Source organism: Erigeron canadensis, chromosome 3 (assembly GCF_010389155.1).
Source record: "Erigeron canadensis isolate Cc75 chromosome 3, C_canadensis_v1, whole genome shotgun sequence".
NCBI lineage: Eukaryota > Viridiplantae > Streptophyta > Magnoliopsida > Asterales > Asteraceae > Erigeron > Erigeron canadensis.
The window spans coordinates 36702137-36720536 of NC_057763.1; the positions used below are offsets into that span (position 1 = coordinate 36702137).

Sequence of the window (18400 nt, forward strand, 5' to 3'; positions counted from 1 at the left end):
TTTTGAAAGATCAATATGTTGTTAAACACTTAAATAATGATAATTAGTTATGCACTATGTTAGTTTTATGGACTTTTAATGCATCAAAATGATGTTTTTAAGTGTTCTCACCGTTCTTATTTTAAAAGTGTTCTCACCGGAGTGTTACCCTATATATATATATAGAAGAGTGAGTATGAGGCTGTTATGCATCCAATTTGGGTGAAAAACCCCTTACATACCAATATTTTAATATTTTGAATAAATGTTTGGCTCCCATGATTTTTATGGTTGAAAAAAAAGGTATGTGAGGGGTTTTTCACCCAACTTAGTTACTTAACAGCGTCCTATTTCCTTCCCCACATACATACATACATATATATATATAGAGGAAGGGATATGAGACTGTTAGACACCGAAATTGGGTGAAAAACCTCTCACATACCATTTTTTAAACCATAAAAATCATGGGGCCCAAGTATTTATTTAAAATATTAAAATATTGGTATGTGAGTAGTTTTTAGGGACTGTCAGGGACTCTTTCTACCTCCTTTTCCGGCCACCACCACCATCATCTCTGACCACCACCATGATCCTTCGGCGACGACGACCATCTCCGGCGAGACTTACACATGTTTTAAGTACAATTTTTTTTAGGTAGATCACCCATCACCGGTCACCCCTATGACCTGTCACCCTCAATGACCTATCACCCTCTATGACCTATCACCCTCAATGACCTATCACCCCCACCAGTTTTGGTTTATGAATATCCTTAAGGCCAAAGCCCGCTCCGAATCATAATTTTTATTCAACTTACACATATGTAAGTTGTACTACTTACACATGTGTAAGTCTCGCCGGAGATGAATATGGCCGGAGATGTCGCCGAAGATAATCAGTGGTGATTATATCTGATGAAAATGGACGGTCCAGATCGAGTCCCTAACAGTCCCTAAAATAAGGAGTCCCTAATCTAACTCACCCATATTATATATATATATATATATATATATATATATATATATATATATTGAACTTCACCCTAATACAAATTGGTAATTGTCGTAACACAAATTAAACAAATTGATAATCGTCATAACTCATAACACAACGATAAACAAGGATAATGAAATTCAAGAATCATGAGCACACCATAACATTGCGTATTGCAAATATCTACATGTGGTCCTATATGTATATGCGTCGTTGTGTATGAATGAGTGATATGTGATATAGACATATAGTGTATTAGCGAATGTGTGTAGAAGCCTAGAAGGGTTTAACAGGTCCCTGAATTGGAAGGGAGTAGGTAAGTGGGTCCACATTATGATGTTGACTTTCCAACTTTTGATTAAAGATTCAACTTTGAAAGTCAAAAGGATTTTTTGGACATAACAATTAATGAGTTTTCATCGCATTGGTTGACTTAGCACACATAGCGTATAGGAGATAAAACTATTAGCAACTTTCTAGAATTATATTCTTATTATTATTATTAGGTCTTAACCGATTAATGAAGTTTATGATAGCTTATTATAGTTCGGTTATATAAGATAGCAAACTTGATACAGTAATATTATATGTTACTCGTACGTCATTTGGTTTAGTGGTTCATCTATATAACTATATGTCGATCATGTCCGTAAGTTTTTCTTATGTTTAAAAGTAGGACTTTGTTGATGACATTTTTAGAGCTATTAAATTTAAGATTGGTGTTTTATGTCTAATTAACAACGACTTTTTATACATGTAGTAGCGTATTAATTACTATCTTTGAATATCTCATAATTATCAAAATCTCAGGAAATAATTTGAAAGAAAACTTTAATTATGTAAACGGAGTAACATTTTTTTTTTGTAAAGTTAAAAAGAGTACTTATAATTAAGCGTGATAATCAACCTAATGTATTTACCTTTGACATATGGTATACAGTATTCGGAGGAGTGAAACTCATTTTTGCCCCATACCACAAAGTAAATGGAATATTATATTTCTTAGTCATTTTTAATAAATTTTACTAATCTTAAACACATGACATTGAGTGTATGTAAGAACGTACGCCAATACACGTGCATTGTGCATGGAGCAACTGGTAAAGAATTGACTTTTTCTTGTTCATAAGTTTGAAATACATAACACGCGGCTTTATAATCATTTTTCAAAACAAGTTTTTAGGAAACTAAAATAATGAGTGATTTTAAAATTGGATTTTAGATTTTTGAGTTTTTCATATATTTATGTATTGTGGTGGAAAATAAATAAAATATCCGTTTACTTCAAAAAGTATTTATATTAGAATTGTGATCTGACTATATTAAGGGGATCCAAATATTACATTTTGATAATCCGTATATTAACATTTTTAGTCATATATTATCAAAAAAAATATGTTTTAAAAGTGTGGTAATGTATATAGTTATGCAAAACATATTTGGTCTGTATTGTATGAGTTATTCTATAAAAATAAAGAGATTTATATTGTGATGAAAAACCAGTTTAATTAAAGAAAAATGCTAAACGCAGCCCTTAAGATTGCATTTAACGTGCATAAAAAAATTCGTACCTTTCATATCAAAAGCTCAACCCCTGAATTTTATGGTAAGTATACAACTATTTAATGCACCTTAACTGCAACCCTAAGGGCAGGGCCATCTCCGAGAATGGCAAAAAAGTTTGAGGCCCAAGGCAATAAGAAAAATTGGGCCCCTAAAATTCCAATATAAAGCTTGTCAAATCCTTACGATTTTATAATACTTTTTGTAAAAAAAAAACTAATTTTTGAGTCGTTACAAACTTACAATATATATTAAAAAAAAACATACTTGGAATAATATAACTCAAAGTTAAAATGCAACAACAATAGGATAGGTTGGCACTTGGCAGTGGTATTAATCTTTTGGCAATGCTATTAATTGAAACCTTTTCCTACGTTATTATTATTTTTTTTTCACAATGGCTTTTCAAATTTGGGCTTACATTATATACAAAGACTATTTGTTCCATTTTTTGGGCCCTAGGCTCAAGCCCTCTCTGCCTACCCTCAAAACCGGCAGTGCCTAAGGGCTGCGTTTAGCAAAACTCAAAACTCAACCACCCCTTTAATCGATTTTAAGAGATAATGGATTTGTAGTTACAAATCACAAATATGAAACCAATTGCTATGCGCCTATGCCAAATTGCATACGTGATACCAAACCAAAACCTATTGGTAATTAGGACCAATGGAAACGAAGCACCTAAATTCTTGATTTTGCATTATTTGAATTAAATTTTTTTTATTGCGCATACCACTAGCTTGCTGGGTAACAAATGATATTCGTGTATATAGTAATTTTTAAAATTGAATCGTGTCTTATTCTAATCTATATTGGAATCATGTAAAATATAATGTGAATTCAATTCAACTACAAGGTAAATTGATGGTTGACTTTAGCAAAGTTCTGGCTTAATTTGATTTATATTTAAAAATGGATGACGTACGACTTGACGAGTTTTTCTCAAAGCTAGCTTGTTGTTTCTTGAAGGCATAACACATGTATAAGAAATTGTATTTGAAATTACGACGACGAGTATTTACTACTTCTTACACTAAACACACACTAGTTCTCGATCACTGGGCTAGCTAGTTGGCTACTTGGCTTATAACTTATATTTATACGATGAGCGTATTGTGTACACTAAACGCATGATAGTACGTTGTCACTAGGCCATTTGGCTTATTTAATTTGTCATGTATGTATGAATGTGTATGTTTTAGTCAATCGCATCAACCCATTGATAACCAAACAAAACCTTCAACCCGTTTACCTTAAGCTATAGTGCTATACCAATTTATCTCCGGATCATGTTGCAAATTGGCGTCCCTAATGGATGTATGTATTCCGGGACAAAAGCATATAGCTGGTTTCGTCCAAAAGAAAAGAGATGGTCGAATCGGTATCTGCAAATCGAACCAAAAATATGTTCTTGAATACTTGTGTAACTGTTAAAGGTGTATTCATATCATTGTTAGCTTTAATTAATTAAATTTGTATATGCTTCTTTTAAATACAAGTATAAAAAAATTTGATATAAACAACTACGGATAAGTTATATATGAAAAGAGGTGCCATGAGTCAACAATATCCATTTTCGTACGTAATAAATAGATTAAAAAGAAGAAGATCAGATCCATACATGTAGTGAGTAATAAATTCAACTAAAGGAGCATCCACAGATTCGAATTAACTCAATTAAGTACCTTCGAACTTCAAATCTCGGTGGCATTTAACAACTCCCGGTCAACGCCAACTATCCATTTACTTTTAAAAGATGGTAATCCGTACCGTACCGTGCCAAGTCAAACATACATAAAAAAATATCCGGAAAAAATCCGTGATTTCAGGTCAAAATCCGGACAAAAATCTCAAAGAAAGGAAACCAAGGACTGGACCGAATTTGGGTTGGACGTTGAAGCGTTCAGGACAGTTTTAACCGGCTGGACCAGTTTTGCATTCTGCCGGGCCGTAAAACTGTTTGGGCTTCTAGATGGGCTTTTGAAGGACATCAACGGTTCAAAAAATAAATTTTGAAAAGGATACAAAGAAAATGCTATTTTGAAAAGAGGAAATGTAAGGTAAAGTATGCAGTACCTATCTTAAGTAAAGTAGGGGAAATTATGTAAAATTTAGAGGGTTATGCAAAATTCAGGGGGTACGTATGTTTATCAAATTTAAAGGTTTAATCTATAACTTTTTTTTATTTTCCCTTTTGAAAATGGGGAAAAACTAAAGCCAACAGTAGTCTAAAAAATCCTCGGATATGAAGGATGTAGTGAATTTCACCAAATTTTTTTGGTTTTTATTTTATTTTTTTCACATGTCATTATCTTGTCATTAAAATTATTCTTAAGTTGATTAATTAAAAAATATATCATTTCTCAAAATTAAATCTATACTACACCATTGGAATAATGTATATTATCTTTTAAAAAATCAAACTATCTTACTTCTACTTCTAAATAATATGACTGGCTAAAATGAAACTCATGATTCTTTTTGTTACACTATTATCAGATATGTCAGACACCATCATCTTCAATCTTTTACGGACAAATTTCTAATATTATAATATCTAACATTAATAATTTAAGTCATCACTTAACTATATTCAAAGTTAATTGGCTACTTTTCCAATTGGTTTTAATATGAAAGAAGAAAAATGTAAATGATAAAAAATAAGAAGGTATTCTTTTAAAATTTCATATGTAAATATAGTGATTATTAGTTTCAAATTTTTCTTTTAAATACAGCTTAAAAAAACATCATTTTAACTTAATCTTAACTATATTATAAAACATTTAGTTTTTTTTTTAAACTTGATCTATCCAAATTACCCTTTTATTTATTAACTAATTTAATTATCTCTACCTAATATACCTATAATACACTTAATAGAATTATTTACAACATACATCATTTAACCCTTAAAAAAATTACAATATTTTATTTTATATCAATTACTTTTTATATTAATAACCACGCCACTAACGCCGCCATCACCACCACACCGCCGTGTCGCACGGACATACGACTAGTATATTAATAAATAAAAAAAAGTTTTGAAACTATTTAATTTTAATTATTTCATTACAAATAAAAATAAGTATTAATTTCCTTTCCTTTCCTTTCTTTATGTTTTAGTAACTTTTTTTATATATCTTTTTCTTTCATTTTTTATAATAATTTTTTTTAAAGTTAGTTTTTAATTTTTTTTATAATAATTTGGTAACGAAAGAAAACCCGCTTGAAATGGTAAATAGGTCCCGTCCGTGTTTCCAAATTGTCAGTCGCACCTCCATACCTGATCATTTGCTGTAAAACTCACACACAGTGTCTATTATGGTAAACCCTAATAATTACTGTTATTATTATTATTATTAGATCACCATCCTCATCAGCAGCATAATCAATCATGTCTTCCAACTTTGCATCTCGCGAAGACAATTATCTGTAAGTTTTTTTTTTTTTTTTCTCTCTCTCTCTCTCTCTCTATATATATATATATATGTACAATTTTATGTATGTATAACTAATTGTTTTCAAAATGTCCCTTGTAGGTCTGTTATGCTAGTATATAGACAGTTAAATTAGACTAAAATGATTTATTTAGCTATTTAACAACGTTTTTAGTTTACAATTAAACCTCTCTTTGATTATAAGCTTATTTACATATCATTTACACATAATTGAGATATATTATTGTGAATCTAGTGATGTTTGGGGCTCGATATATATATGTGTGTGTGTGTAATGTGTCTTTCCGTTTTTATAAAAGATATTGCAAATATGCATAGTAGGAAGTATGTGTTGTTTCGATGTAGAACGCGGTGTTGATCCACATTAGCATGTGATGTTGATGATCTATACTCCCTTTTGCTATAGGTTTCTTGATATATCGAATGATGCACCTATATGTGGCCACCGGAAACGCACAAGCATCGTTGGTAGCATTTTGTACTGTGTACTTTTGGCAAGTGTCGTTTCTTGTTCCTTCATACGATAGTTAAGATATTTAGCTGGTTTTGTTTTGTGAAAACTAGGATTGGTTATCTCTCTCTGTATTTGTTTTTATAGTCGGGGTATGTTCTGTTGGCTATTGGAGCTCCATGGGTGTTCAAATCTGAGAAATCCTTGATATTGCAGTTACTCTGCACATGTGATGTCGGTTTATTAGTTATCACTGGTATTTTATTCTATTATATTTATATTTGATCTGGCGTTTTTGAATCATAAAGCATCTATTAACTGCTATGAAAGTGGTTCTGGTCGGTGTGTATATTAGTTTTATAGACTGGTGCTTTACCAAGATTATCTTGCTTACAGGCATTTTCCAGCAATATATGGTTTACCAAGTACAGAAAATAAGATTACAGGTAGTATTCTACGCTCTTTGCATCTCACTAATAGACTACTCACATAACGTTGTATTGTGTTTCCGTTGTTTACAAATGCAAGTCTTCGGATTACATGTTGCATTTACCTTTTGTTTTCCTATAGGTTTAGTTATTTAGGGATTTGTTTTAAAAACCTATAGGCTTGATATATATATATATATATATATATATACACGAGTAATGAATTTTGCCTTTCACGTGAAGTGATAGTTATATTCTATAAAGAAAACACAGATGAATGTGTAAATACTACTACAGATGTCATTTTGGTTCAACAAAATTTTATGGGTAGATATGGAAAGGTATTGATGGAGTTACTAATCTGTCTGTTACGATTATAACAAATATTACCTTTTATGTATATGATTGCTTGGAAAATTGCACAGTTGTCTTCTACCATGGAACCGTAACATTGTTTTCTATTATGTAGGGTTACTATATTTTTAGCCAAAAGTTGAAGCATATTGTTCGCCTACCCTTTGCCGGTGCAGCATATGGTATGTATAAACTAGAGTTTTTTCTGGAATGACATAACTTACATTCTTCAAATAAAAGATCTTCTGTTACTATATATTCTGTAAATGCGTTGTTTATTTCAGATAGTATAGTGTGAAAAATGCTTGATGGGTGAGTACATCAATCCTAGAAAACAATTCAGGGGAGTGAAGATTAATATCATTTTGTGTAGAAGAGTATTTATGAAATCCTTTTTGAGATTGATTACACTACTCTAAAAAAGCACCAATCCATCATAGATGGAGTGGTACCCATTATCAATGAAGCCTATGCCACATGTGAAGTTGAGAGACGCGGGTTCAATCCTTTGGATTACCCGGATCATGTGGGAACCAGGTGAAGGTATTTCACCAGCATTATAAGTCCATATGGGGTGGATCGATGGGTATCCATTGTGCTACAGAAGCTAGGGTTCCCTCCATAACCCTTTTTTTACAGCTATAAAAAGCTGGAAAAGGTAAATTTATATCTTTTCATTAACATGAGACAAAAGTTAACTTTATCCTCAACTCACTATTTTGTTTTAGAATGCCTAAAGATGAGAGCAATTCAGTGGCATGTCCAGAATTTTGCTTTTGAGTGGCCTGGCCAATTTAGTTTAACAGCCATTAGAAATGGGACTTGATGGCATAACTAGAATGCATGCATTTAGTAAGTTTTACGGTTGACATCCAAAACTCTGATAGTAGTGAATCTTCTTGAAGGGGTGTTAGCTAATGGTATATGAAATTATGTGATGCAAATATATCCATAATCTGTTTCAGGCTTTCAGCTACTTTTTTCTCATTCCAGGTACAGGGGCTATGCTACTTATCATGGCATGGGAGCCGTATATAAAAATTCTTTCGATTCCTATGATGCTTAGGTAACTTGTAATCCCAATCCAAGAAATTTAAACTGAATGTCAGTATTATTCTATTAAGTCATTGAAACTTAGTATTTTTACTATGCGCTAAAAGTTCCTGGTTAAATTGATCAACTCTATTGTCTGCTCCAAATTTTTAGGATTATCATGGTTGCTGAAGCTATAGTTGCTGCCTTTTTCATGAGTATCTATATTGGTAAGTTCAATCGCATGCCTCTGAATGACGTAAGCAGTGTTGGTTTTGAATTCTTAAGAGTGGTATAGGCAACTTTTGGTAACTGTCACCATCTTGGTGAGTGATATAATGCATATATGATATACAAACTTTGCATGTGAAATCTTCTAGGACCCTTTTCATGTCCAGTCCCCAAGGTGATTATAACTTGGTGTATATTGTAAACAGGATCTGTCTCTCTTTTTTTAATAGGCCGTTAGTTAGTTTGATGTCACTTGATCTATGTTACTTCTAAACGCAGTAGATCATGTGTGGTATCTGTATCAAGTTTATGCCGGTCATTTGATTAGTTAAATGTTTGACCCCTGCAGGTAATGTACACCAGTACAATACATTGGACTCCCAACCAGATGTTTTGAAGTCCTTGTATTCTCCCCTTCAACCTTCAAGCTCTCTAGAAGGGATGAGGTTACTATTATCTGTCACTACCTGACTAATCCTCATTTTAAGTTTCTTGATATTTACATATGTATTTAATGTGATTAGCTAATGTCCTATCTCATCTCTCTGTTCAATTGAGTATTCAAAAAATAAACATTTCAGGGTGCAAGGATTTTGTTATTGAGCAGGAGTTCATTAATGATGATCAAACATAAACCTTCTCGTAAATTAGTATTGTTACCTTAACTTATATAGGCAAATTATACACATGCATATATTGTAAATATAGTCCACCCATTACTCCCTAGGCATATGAATAGGTTACAGACCTCTCCATATTTTCAGTCAAATCTGGTTATTAAGCATTTACATTAAATTGAATATATTAAAATTGGTATATGTCGAATTTATAAATCTAAAAGGTTGATTTTTGAACTATGTCAAGCTGCTTTATTTGTTTGAGAGGCGGCTGATACTGAGATTTGATATGCATGACAGGTATCATGATGGTGGCCAACTCTCGGATCAGCAAATGGCTCTACTACAGTATCAGAGAGAGAACCTCAACTTTCTGGGTGAGGAGGTAAGTAATGATGATTGAATTTCACCAATTTTTTAATTTGAAATGGACACTAGTAATTCAGAGTATTCTTTTTGATAGAACCTTAGAGGTTGTTTGATTCCCAGAATTTATGAGAATCCGGTGGAATGGGATTTAAAATTTTCTATGGTAACCTAAAATGACAAGGAAGAAAATTTAAATTCCATTCCAACAAGTTCCTTTAAATTCTGGAAACTAAACAGCCTCTTAATGTTTTCCTGTCTCTCCTCTTTCTTGTGTGTGGCATCCTCTGGGCTAGGTTGGAATTGTGACACTTGTGCTTATATTAATTGCAAGAATAACAAAGAGCATCTATCTCACTGCAGATAGTTCGATTGAAAGAATGCTTAAGCAAATATGAAAGAGCTGGTGACGGGATGACACCTCAGGTAATATGATAAATCCAGGTTTTTGATACCAATATATCTTTATGGCAATTCTATCTGTATATGGGAATCTATGGATCTTGGATGCACAATTTTTCTTTCTTTCTTTCTTTTTTTGTGGTTTCTATATCTGTTTATTCTGAAGTTCGTTAATCTCACTCGGACGGAACCATAAACACTAGATTGAGGAGCTCGGAGCAAATAAATCTCCATTGTTGTAATGTCACCATCTCCCTTGGTGGAATGACCATATGATAAACTGTTTGATGTTTCTCTGTTTAGAAGAAATCTCTATTAGGATTAGAGTGCCAAAACTATCTAATGGAACATGATCATGAGGAAGTCTTGCATCTGAAAGGGTGAACTCATCCTCCAGCCATTTTTCCGATGGGTTTGGGTGCAGATCCCATAGTTATTTTATGTTCTTGTTGCGACTTTGTGGGAAAAACATTTTTACATCAATCAAAGAAATTTGTAATTTCACTGCCGGTTTTTCTTCTGGGAATTGGATGGTTTATTTATTTTTTAATCTTTTTTTAGACCCCGGAATTAATTCATTCTTCTATAGGTTGATCTCACTCATCTGTTATCAGTTCGTGACCAGGAGCTACGAACACTTTCAGCTGAGGTAACAGTCAGCAGCTGGTTCTATTTCTTTATCTTTTAGTTCTTACTGATAGTGGACAAATGCCTTTGAAATTGTTGGGGAAGTTTATTTAATTATTAACTGCATCCATATCTGCAGATGAATCAACTGCAATCTGAATTAAGACTTGCCCGATCTCTTGTTGCTGTGAAAGAAACTGAAATACAGGGTGTGCGTAATGCAAACAATCAGGTTTCTCCCTCTGTTTTTGTTATCATTGGCACGGTGACAAGTGTGTTCTCATATTCTAAAGCTTTTCTTGTTAATGATATAGTATATGGAGGAAAATGAAAGGCTGCGAGCTATACTAGGAGAATGGAGCACCAGAGCAGCAAAGGTACTAATTATCTCTTCTGCGAATCTGTGTATTCACTATTCAGTATGTTCATACGATTGTGAAATTTTTGTGGTGCATCCTTAGCTTGAACGGGCACTGGAGGCTGAGCGGATGTCAAAACTTGAATTGCACAAGAAGGTTTCAACATCAAAGAGCCAACAAAACACACATTCACGCTCTTAAATGCATAGGGGATTCATTAGTCATTTGTAAACAGTTGGGACATTTTATTCTTAAAAGAAATAGATGTACAAACAGGAAACGCCTAGAGCTACCCCAATTTTACTTTTTTGATAGCTGATACATCTTTGGTCTCATAGGAAGAAAAGACGATTATGTAATTATACGAAACATGAACTAACAAAAACTGAAGACCAATTCTTAAATGCATAGTACCCATTTGTAAATTACATTTGTTTTTGAAAAAAAAATATACAAGCATTAAACATTACAGTTGCCAATTTAGAAATGGTTATACATTTTTGGATTTATTCAAAACAAAAATAGAAAGACAACCGAAAATGCAACCCTATAAAAGCTAAGAAGTACTAGAGGTATAAGAGATGTCAACATGAAATAAAATAATTGATAAGCCAACAATATGCATAATACATATCTGAAACTGTTAAACATTTGTTCTTTAAGAGAATACAAGCGACATGAGAGAACTATCGTTCCCAATTTCACAATGGTGATACATGTTCGTTTTCATTCAAAAAGAGGCAAGCAAAGATGTAATTATAGAAATCACGACCTTTAACGATCTCTCCTCCGCCCATAACAGCTTCCATGTCATATTTACAAGCTCTAGTACAATCTGGGCAGTAGGTAACCTGAAATTGCACAGATAATTTGCAATAGGTATAATAAAATTAGGTATATAAAAATGTTGCAGTATTTATTAAAAGAATATGAATAATTGGTCAAAGCACCTCCAATAACTTAGGTTTGAAAGAGCCATCAAGCATCACATCCACACCATACATAGCCCTAGACATGGGGCTGCTCATCTCTGGATGAACTAATGTTGCTGCCTCAAAAACCTTTCGGATCATCTGTTTAACTCGTGAATGGATTTCCGACCACTGAACTGCTTGTCAAAGAGGACCATCATAAGAACCAATAGATGAAGATTACTACTAAAAAAATATACAGAATCAAACCTTGATGTTCCTTCTCAAACTCTTTCACGAACTCTGGAGTGTTCATATGATTCAATCTCCCCCTGTAATTCTGATAGTTGGCAGATAGTAGTGTCAGTTAATAAGTCTACAGATTTGGCATTAGATATCGAGTATATATCCTCATATAAAAAAATGATTACCATAACAGTAAAATGGGTCTCGTACTCATACAAACTTTTTGTATCCAATGTGTATGTGTTGTTCGCCAGTCTAACCTGAAAGGACAAAAAAGTGCGTCAAGAAACAAACATGTATTATTTTAATAAACTCTGCCAACAAATCTTTAGGCAACCAAACATACCCAGAAAATATCTGTGATGAATAACTCCAACGGGTTCATATTGCGAACAAGAACAATGTATCGAAGATCAAATTTCTTCCCCCTGAATAAAGCTGGCTGCTCAATATACTTCTGACAAATTTTTGGACCAGTTTCCATAAGACGTATGATTGCAGATAAATTTCCGGTAACAGTTGTATCTATTGTTCTTGCCATGTTCCAGGGCTTCAAAATCCATAAATTGTCAGTCTTATTATTCTCACGTACATGATAATCGCCAATGAATTGTGTTAGTTGTGTTTCAAGATTATAGGTAGGCTGAAACCATTCACAAGATCCATAAGCCTGTAAAAGTGAAGGACTATGTAAGCAAAAATTTCACCAAGAACACACCAAAAGAAAAATATAACAAAACGATCACGACCTTTTGAACAGTCTCTGCCAAGTGGTGTTTCATGACAAGACAAGCCTCAAAAGGAAATTGATTCATGCTTTGTTGATCATTTAGCCCGATAGCCTTCCTTGTTTCCTCATCCACCTGCATACTTGTCCAGATGATATCTGCTTCCTTCGGGTCAGTTGCTGTAATCATAAAAAAACAAAAGATTAAAAAGAGGATTGGAAGAAAAACTCCTATTAAAAAACCCACCCAATCATACGTACTGATTATGAAGCTTGGATGTGTCAAATGTTCTTCCACTGGTGGAATGTCTGTATATACACGTAGGGGACGTCCATCACTACGTTCCAGGCTCTTGGTTTTAGATGCCATATCAACTGGGGGAGAACTTGTTGATCTCAAATTCTGCCAATATTTTTCATACTCCTGTAGAAATGACTTACAGTTTTTATGCTAATTTAAGATGACTGCAAAGCTTACTTTAAGGTAGCACATAAATACAGCATACCTTGATAAAGTAATTCTGTGGGGTATGAAACCAAGCAGTAAACCTGGCAGATCGTTGTTTTTCCTCTCCGATGCCAAATAGATAATCACGAGTGCACTCATCACCATATTGAATACTTTTGGTAGGCCAAAGAAGTGTAAAACTGAATTTTTTATAAATCAACACTATAATCAGGTGCAGATATAAACATATGTTTGCATTGGTAGATATCGTTTGAATTTGAATCTCATGCAACCTATGAGGATCAATGTAGGATTACTAATATCTGAAGAGCAAACTTATAAGTCAAAACAGATAAAAGAATGAATAACCTCACAGCTGACTCCAGTTTTCCCTCAGGCATGTAAAGGAACGGTGATACTCTAAAATTTGGCTCATCGCTGTGTCTCAGAGCTGAACCCAATTCATCCATCACATACCTACATGCAAAGCAATAATGATAGTCATTAACATGAGGGTGCTAGCATAGACGTAACATCTAATAATGTGTTGGTTTCATCTAAAAGATACTTTATGGGTGTTAACTAATATACATAGTACATACCATATAGAAGTCTCATCAATCTTCTCTTCATCTGCTAATCTGTAAGACATCAAGTAAAACCACATGGCATTCAAAACACGATCAACTAATGGTTCAATAGAAGTCCATTCAGGAAGACGTGGAAGAAGCATTGAATCAATCACACTCTTTCCAGATTCTAGAACTCTTGTCGTATTAACGCCATTTAGTAAAGAAAGACTAAGAAGAGATTCAGCAATCTCAACTGCACTATCTCCAAGAGGACCGGGAATATCCACCTATCACATAAGTAGTATCAGCAAATATATGTACGCACAAAAAAGGTAGAAAAAGAGCTTTCCTGCTAGAAGATACCTCCAGTGCGTGTAAGCCAGTAAATGATTTCAGAAGTTCCAGTAAGTCGGAAACAGAGTGATCATCTAGTGGATTTCCTCGAAGATTTATATAAGATAAAGACGGCAAAGCACTGGGTGAAAATCCCTAAATGATTATTTTTTTGCAAAATGAAGTACACAATAGATTAGAAAACCATTCATATATGACAATTATATAAATGTTTGTACATACAAAACCAATTATACCTTGTTGTGTAGGCTGTGAATACCCCTATTTGAAAGGTCAAGAGAAGTCAAACCCTTCAAGAAATGGTCATTGTCATGTCCACAACCCGGATTCTCTTGGTCAAAAACTCCTCCACAGAAACCCAAGGCCCACTCCGTATACTTACGTGTAAAAGAGGAGTTCAAAATTTCCATTTTCGGGCAATTACGAATAATATCATCTGCAACATGATCATCACTAGGGACAAAGTAGAGTACTACTTTAGCCATGAGTCTAAAACACTAGCAAACAAATCTTATATACAACACAGAAACTTACCAGCTCTCAAAGATCGGGTTATTGTTTAGCCATAGCGCTCTAAGGTCTTTAAACTTCACAACTTCCTTAACAATTTTCTCTACATCCTTAAGCTTGTTGTAACGCAAACTAAGTGCAATCAAGTCCTAAAGCATTTTAACAAGCAAAATGTAAAAAAAAAAAAAAAAAAAAAAAGCCAAATTATCTACACGTCTAACAAAACTAAGCAACAAACTTAAAATGTGCATACCGGAAACTTGTTAGGCAAATCAAGAGACATAAACACGTCATCGTCAATATCAAGATCCTCAAGTTCCAACCACACCACCGCGCCAGGACCCTCCTTTTTCACCTTCTCAAATTCCCTCTCCACAATTTCAACAACACCCAATTCGCTGCTGCTATCCTCCCCTGCATTATCAGCTTCTTCATCGTCTGAATTCAAATCGATATCGACACACATTAATGAAGCCATTCTCTCTACCAACCCCGGAACTTCTTGCAACTGTGACACAAAACATATAATCCATATATTACCAAAAATGTATGCACTTCGTGTTGTATATAGTAATTTTTTGTTCATTTGTATCACACGTAACTTTTATTCAGTTAATTTATAGGATGTAAACGACACACCATTTTTAACATCCTATAAATTTACATACATTGGTAACGGAATAAAAGTTTGTTACATTAAAAAAAATAATATATATAATTATCAACCTGTTTGGGAGCATCTGAAAGGCGAAAGGATAAAGCATGATCAACTAAAAAAATGTTTGAATCTTTTGGCATAGGGTTTGGTGAAGTGAGAATGAGACGGCGTTGACGGCCGCCGTCAACGGGTTCCACCTGAAAGTAATTACCGCCGTCAAAGGTTTCAGTTGAAAGTTTGTGAAATAGTGTTTGGTAAAGTGATTGAGGTATTCCGGCAGCTGTAAGCAGAAGGCCGTGAACTTTAAGGAAGTCATCGTAAGTTCGGATAGTTCCCGGAGAAGACATGACGGAAAGTGGTGGTTTTTTGTTGTGAGTGTGCCGGCGAGGGTTTAAGAAAAGGGTTTTCCGGCCAGAAGGAAAGTGTTTGAGAACTTTGAGTGGCTTTTCTGTAGTATTTTAAAAGATTGGGCCAATTTATAATTGGGCTGTATCCAACGATTAAGTTAAGTTGGTCCATGTTACAACTTAAAAAGAATTACATCCAAAAAGCTGCATCGATCAGTCCATCATTAACTTGATTTTTTTTAAGTTTATGTGTATGTATAAATACGGATATACCACGTAACTACAAGATGCCATAAAAAAAAAAATATGCCCATATAACTCAGACATTCATATTTTATACTATACATATTATTATTAGAGTTATCGACAAGAATCGTCTTTGTGGTTTGCCTAAAAAGTCTGGTTTCGTCCTTTAAGTTTAAAATTGTCTGATATCATCTTTTATAGATAGATAATGATCACGTTTCGTCCGTTTAACTCAAATCCGTCAACCTCCTCACGTGTATTCTACTTGAGCGTATTTTCGTATTTTCTTGCCTTGTTGACTCGGTCCAGTCCACCCCTTCAATCTTTCTTTCTTTAATATCTTTTTATATGAAAATTTGTATTCATATATCATTTCCTAATTCCAAAAACACAAATAAGTGTAAGGCAAATCATTGATAATTATCCATTTCTTTCAACGAATTTCAACAAATCCAATTTTCCAGAAACATGAATAATCAATAAACAAAAAACCCATCATTACCTAAAATCAATTAAATCAAGCGATCTAATTAAGGAGATTGGGTAGAAGGAATATGAATTCAAACTCAATTAATGGATTCATGAGGTGGCCTTTTCTTGGGTTGTCTTTTCAAAAACATAATCATCCATGGCAGGTTTTGATGCTGATGATAATTTGGGAATTTGGTTGTAAAGCAATACGGAAGATCTGCTAAACAAATCCGTTGATTCATCGTCACCAAGTATGATCAGTTATTAAAAAATCCATGGTTTTTCAGCCATCTTAGATGTCCAACTAGTTATCTAGCATGAATACATCCTCTTATTACACCACTTGTTACACCAGATCTAAAGCTGCTTACTTCAAAGCTAGGTTTTTCATGGCTCGAACACGCTTTAATCTACTATGTCGATGCAAGCTGTGGTTCAGCCGCCACCTATGGCAATATGGGATGGACCAATCTTATCTGAAAAAGGGTTGCAAATGACGTAGAAGAAATTCAAGAGTTCAGTGATGGCATCCTTGGTTCATGGGATGACTCGAAAAAACAAAAAACACCACCACCGGTGACCTGCCGCTGCCAACCACCACTTACCTACCGGCCATTGTTACTAATCTTATAGATATGTGACACCATCCTTGGTTTGTATTGATGGATTTGATATAGATTTATCTCTAAGCGATTTGCGTGTGTGTCTTTTTTCATGTCTTCGATTTGATATAGATGGATTAATGGATCGATTTGATATAGATATATATGAATTGTGTGTATGTATTTATTTATATTCAACTTTGGATTTTTTGGGTTTGCAGATAAATGAAAGAATATGAGGAAAGAATTATCACTAATAGTCCTTTAGTTTTGGAAATGACCATAATACCCTCATGTGCACGGACTTAACAGATTCCACTTGACGTCCGTTATCGTAAAGGATAAAATGTGATCATTTTCCATCTATAAAGGATGTTGTCAGACAATTTTAAACTTAAAGGACGAAACTAGACTTTTTGAGCAAACCACACGGACGATTTGTGTCGATCACTCTTATAATTATTATTAAACATGAGTTGTTAATGATATTCCTATAACCTGTCATTATTAATCTGTATAAATTAGTTGCATTTTTACTTTAAAGGGTAGAAACGTATAATTCTTCTTTACGCAATGATAACTCTTAAAGTTGTAATTAGCAAAATAAAATTTTACTACAATAGCACTTCTCACTTATCCATATGCATGTTGCTATAAAAGAATCTACTTAATAGTTCATGAAATATGTAAGTGGTGTACATTTTTTCTTTTATTTTCTAAAAATAGACTTATTGCTTTCATGTGCACAATGTATACAATAGTCAACTCTCGATGAAAATGAAACCGTCCCCGGATCAAAAGACTGTCATAACTGATAGTTTTCATTTTAAATCTATGCACTTACACCCATACGATCGTCGTCACCTGCTTCATTTCACCTTCCACCTGTATATATTTAGTTCTAATTTGTACTGTAATTTATATATTCTTTTTACTCATGTGATTGTGAATTGTGGTAAAATAAAAAGATAAAATTAAGTAAAATAAATGAACGACCATGTCATCTAATATCTAATATTATCTTATAAACATTTTGCCCCTTTTTTTTAAAGAAAGATGATTTGAACTAGCTAAATAACCATTCTTCTTTATTTACAAATTTAAACATCTTTACTTAATATACCTAATATACTCTTAAATCTAAACCACTCATTTTGCTTTCTCTCTTCAAATCTCAACACTCATTTTTTTTTTCTCATACATAAATCATTTCATTTATCTAATTCATTTAAAATCTTTTATCTCAAAAACCGTATACCGATAAATTATAAAAACTGTATGGATGTTCTTAAAATTTCATGTTCTTTCATTAGAGAGGTCATTCGATATACTTTCGACGAATTTTTCAATCTGAGGGCGGAGCCCATACGGCTAAGACATTTGGCTATCACACTCTATGAATTATCACCTCCTATGACCTATCACCTCACTATCTCATCGCC

The 18400-nt window shown here is 33.5% G+C and overlaps 2 protein-coding genes across 2 annotated transcripts; one reads left to right on the top strand and one right to left on the bottom strand.

The window, feature by feature from the left end:
• The first annotated feature begins 5806 nt into the window (after positions 1-5806).
• Positions 5807-11270, top strand: LOC122591000 (protein FIP1). Its single transcript, XM_043763179.1, has 14 exons — positions 5807-5973; positions 6406-6493; positions 6598-6706; positions 6847-6896; positions 7348-7414; positions 8226-8298; positions 8439-8494; positions 8845-8941; positions 9413-9497; positions 9842-9904; positions 10470-10529; positions 10647-10739; positions 10822-10884; positions 10969-11270. The coding sequence occupies exons 1-14, from the start codon at positions 5936-5938 to the stop codon at positions 11065-11067; spliced, it is 1041 nt and encodes a 346-aa protein (XP_043619114.1). The 5' UTR covers positions 5807-5935; the 3' UTR covers positions 11068-11270.
• A 180-nt stretch (positions 11271-11450) lies between these two features.
• Positions 11451-15723, bottom strand: LOC122590999 (tubulin--tyrosine ligase-like protein 12). Its single transcript, XM_043763178.1, has 15 exons — positions 15361-15723; positions 14888-15142; positions 14659-14783; positions 14361-14577; positions 14134-14259; positions 13801-14057; positions 13568-13675; positions 13257-13398; positions 13012-13174; positions 12773-12930; positions 12370-12693; positions 12209-12283; positions 12048-12117; positions 11817-11974; positions 11451-11717 (listed from the first exon to the last, which is right to left on the bottom strand). The coding sequence occupies exons 1-15, from the start codon at positions 15637-15639 to the stop codon at positions 11568-11570; spliced, it is 2607 nt and encodes an 868-aa protein (XP_043619113.1). The 5' UTR covers positions 15640-15723; the 3' UTR covers positions 11451-11567.
• Between the last annotated feature and the right edge of the window lie 2677 nt (positions 15724-18400).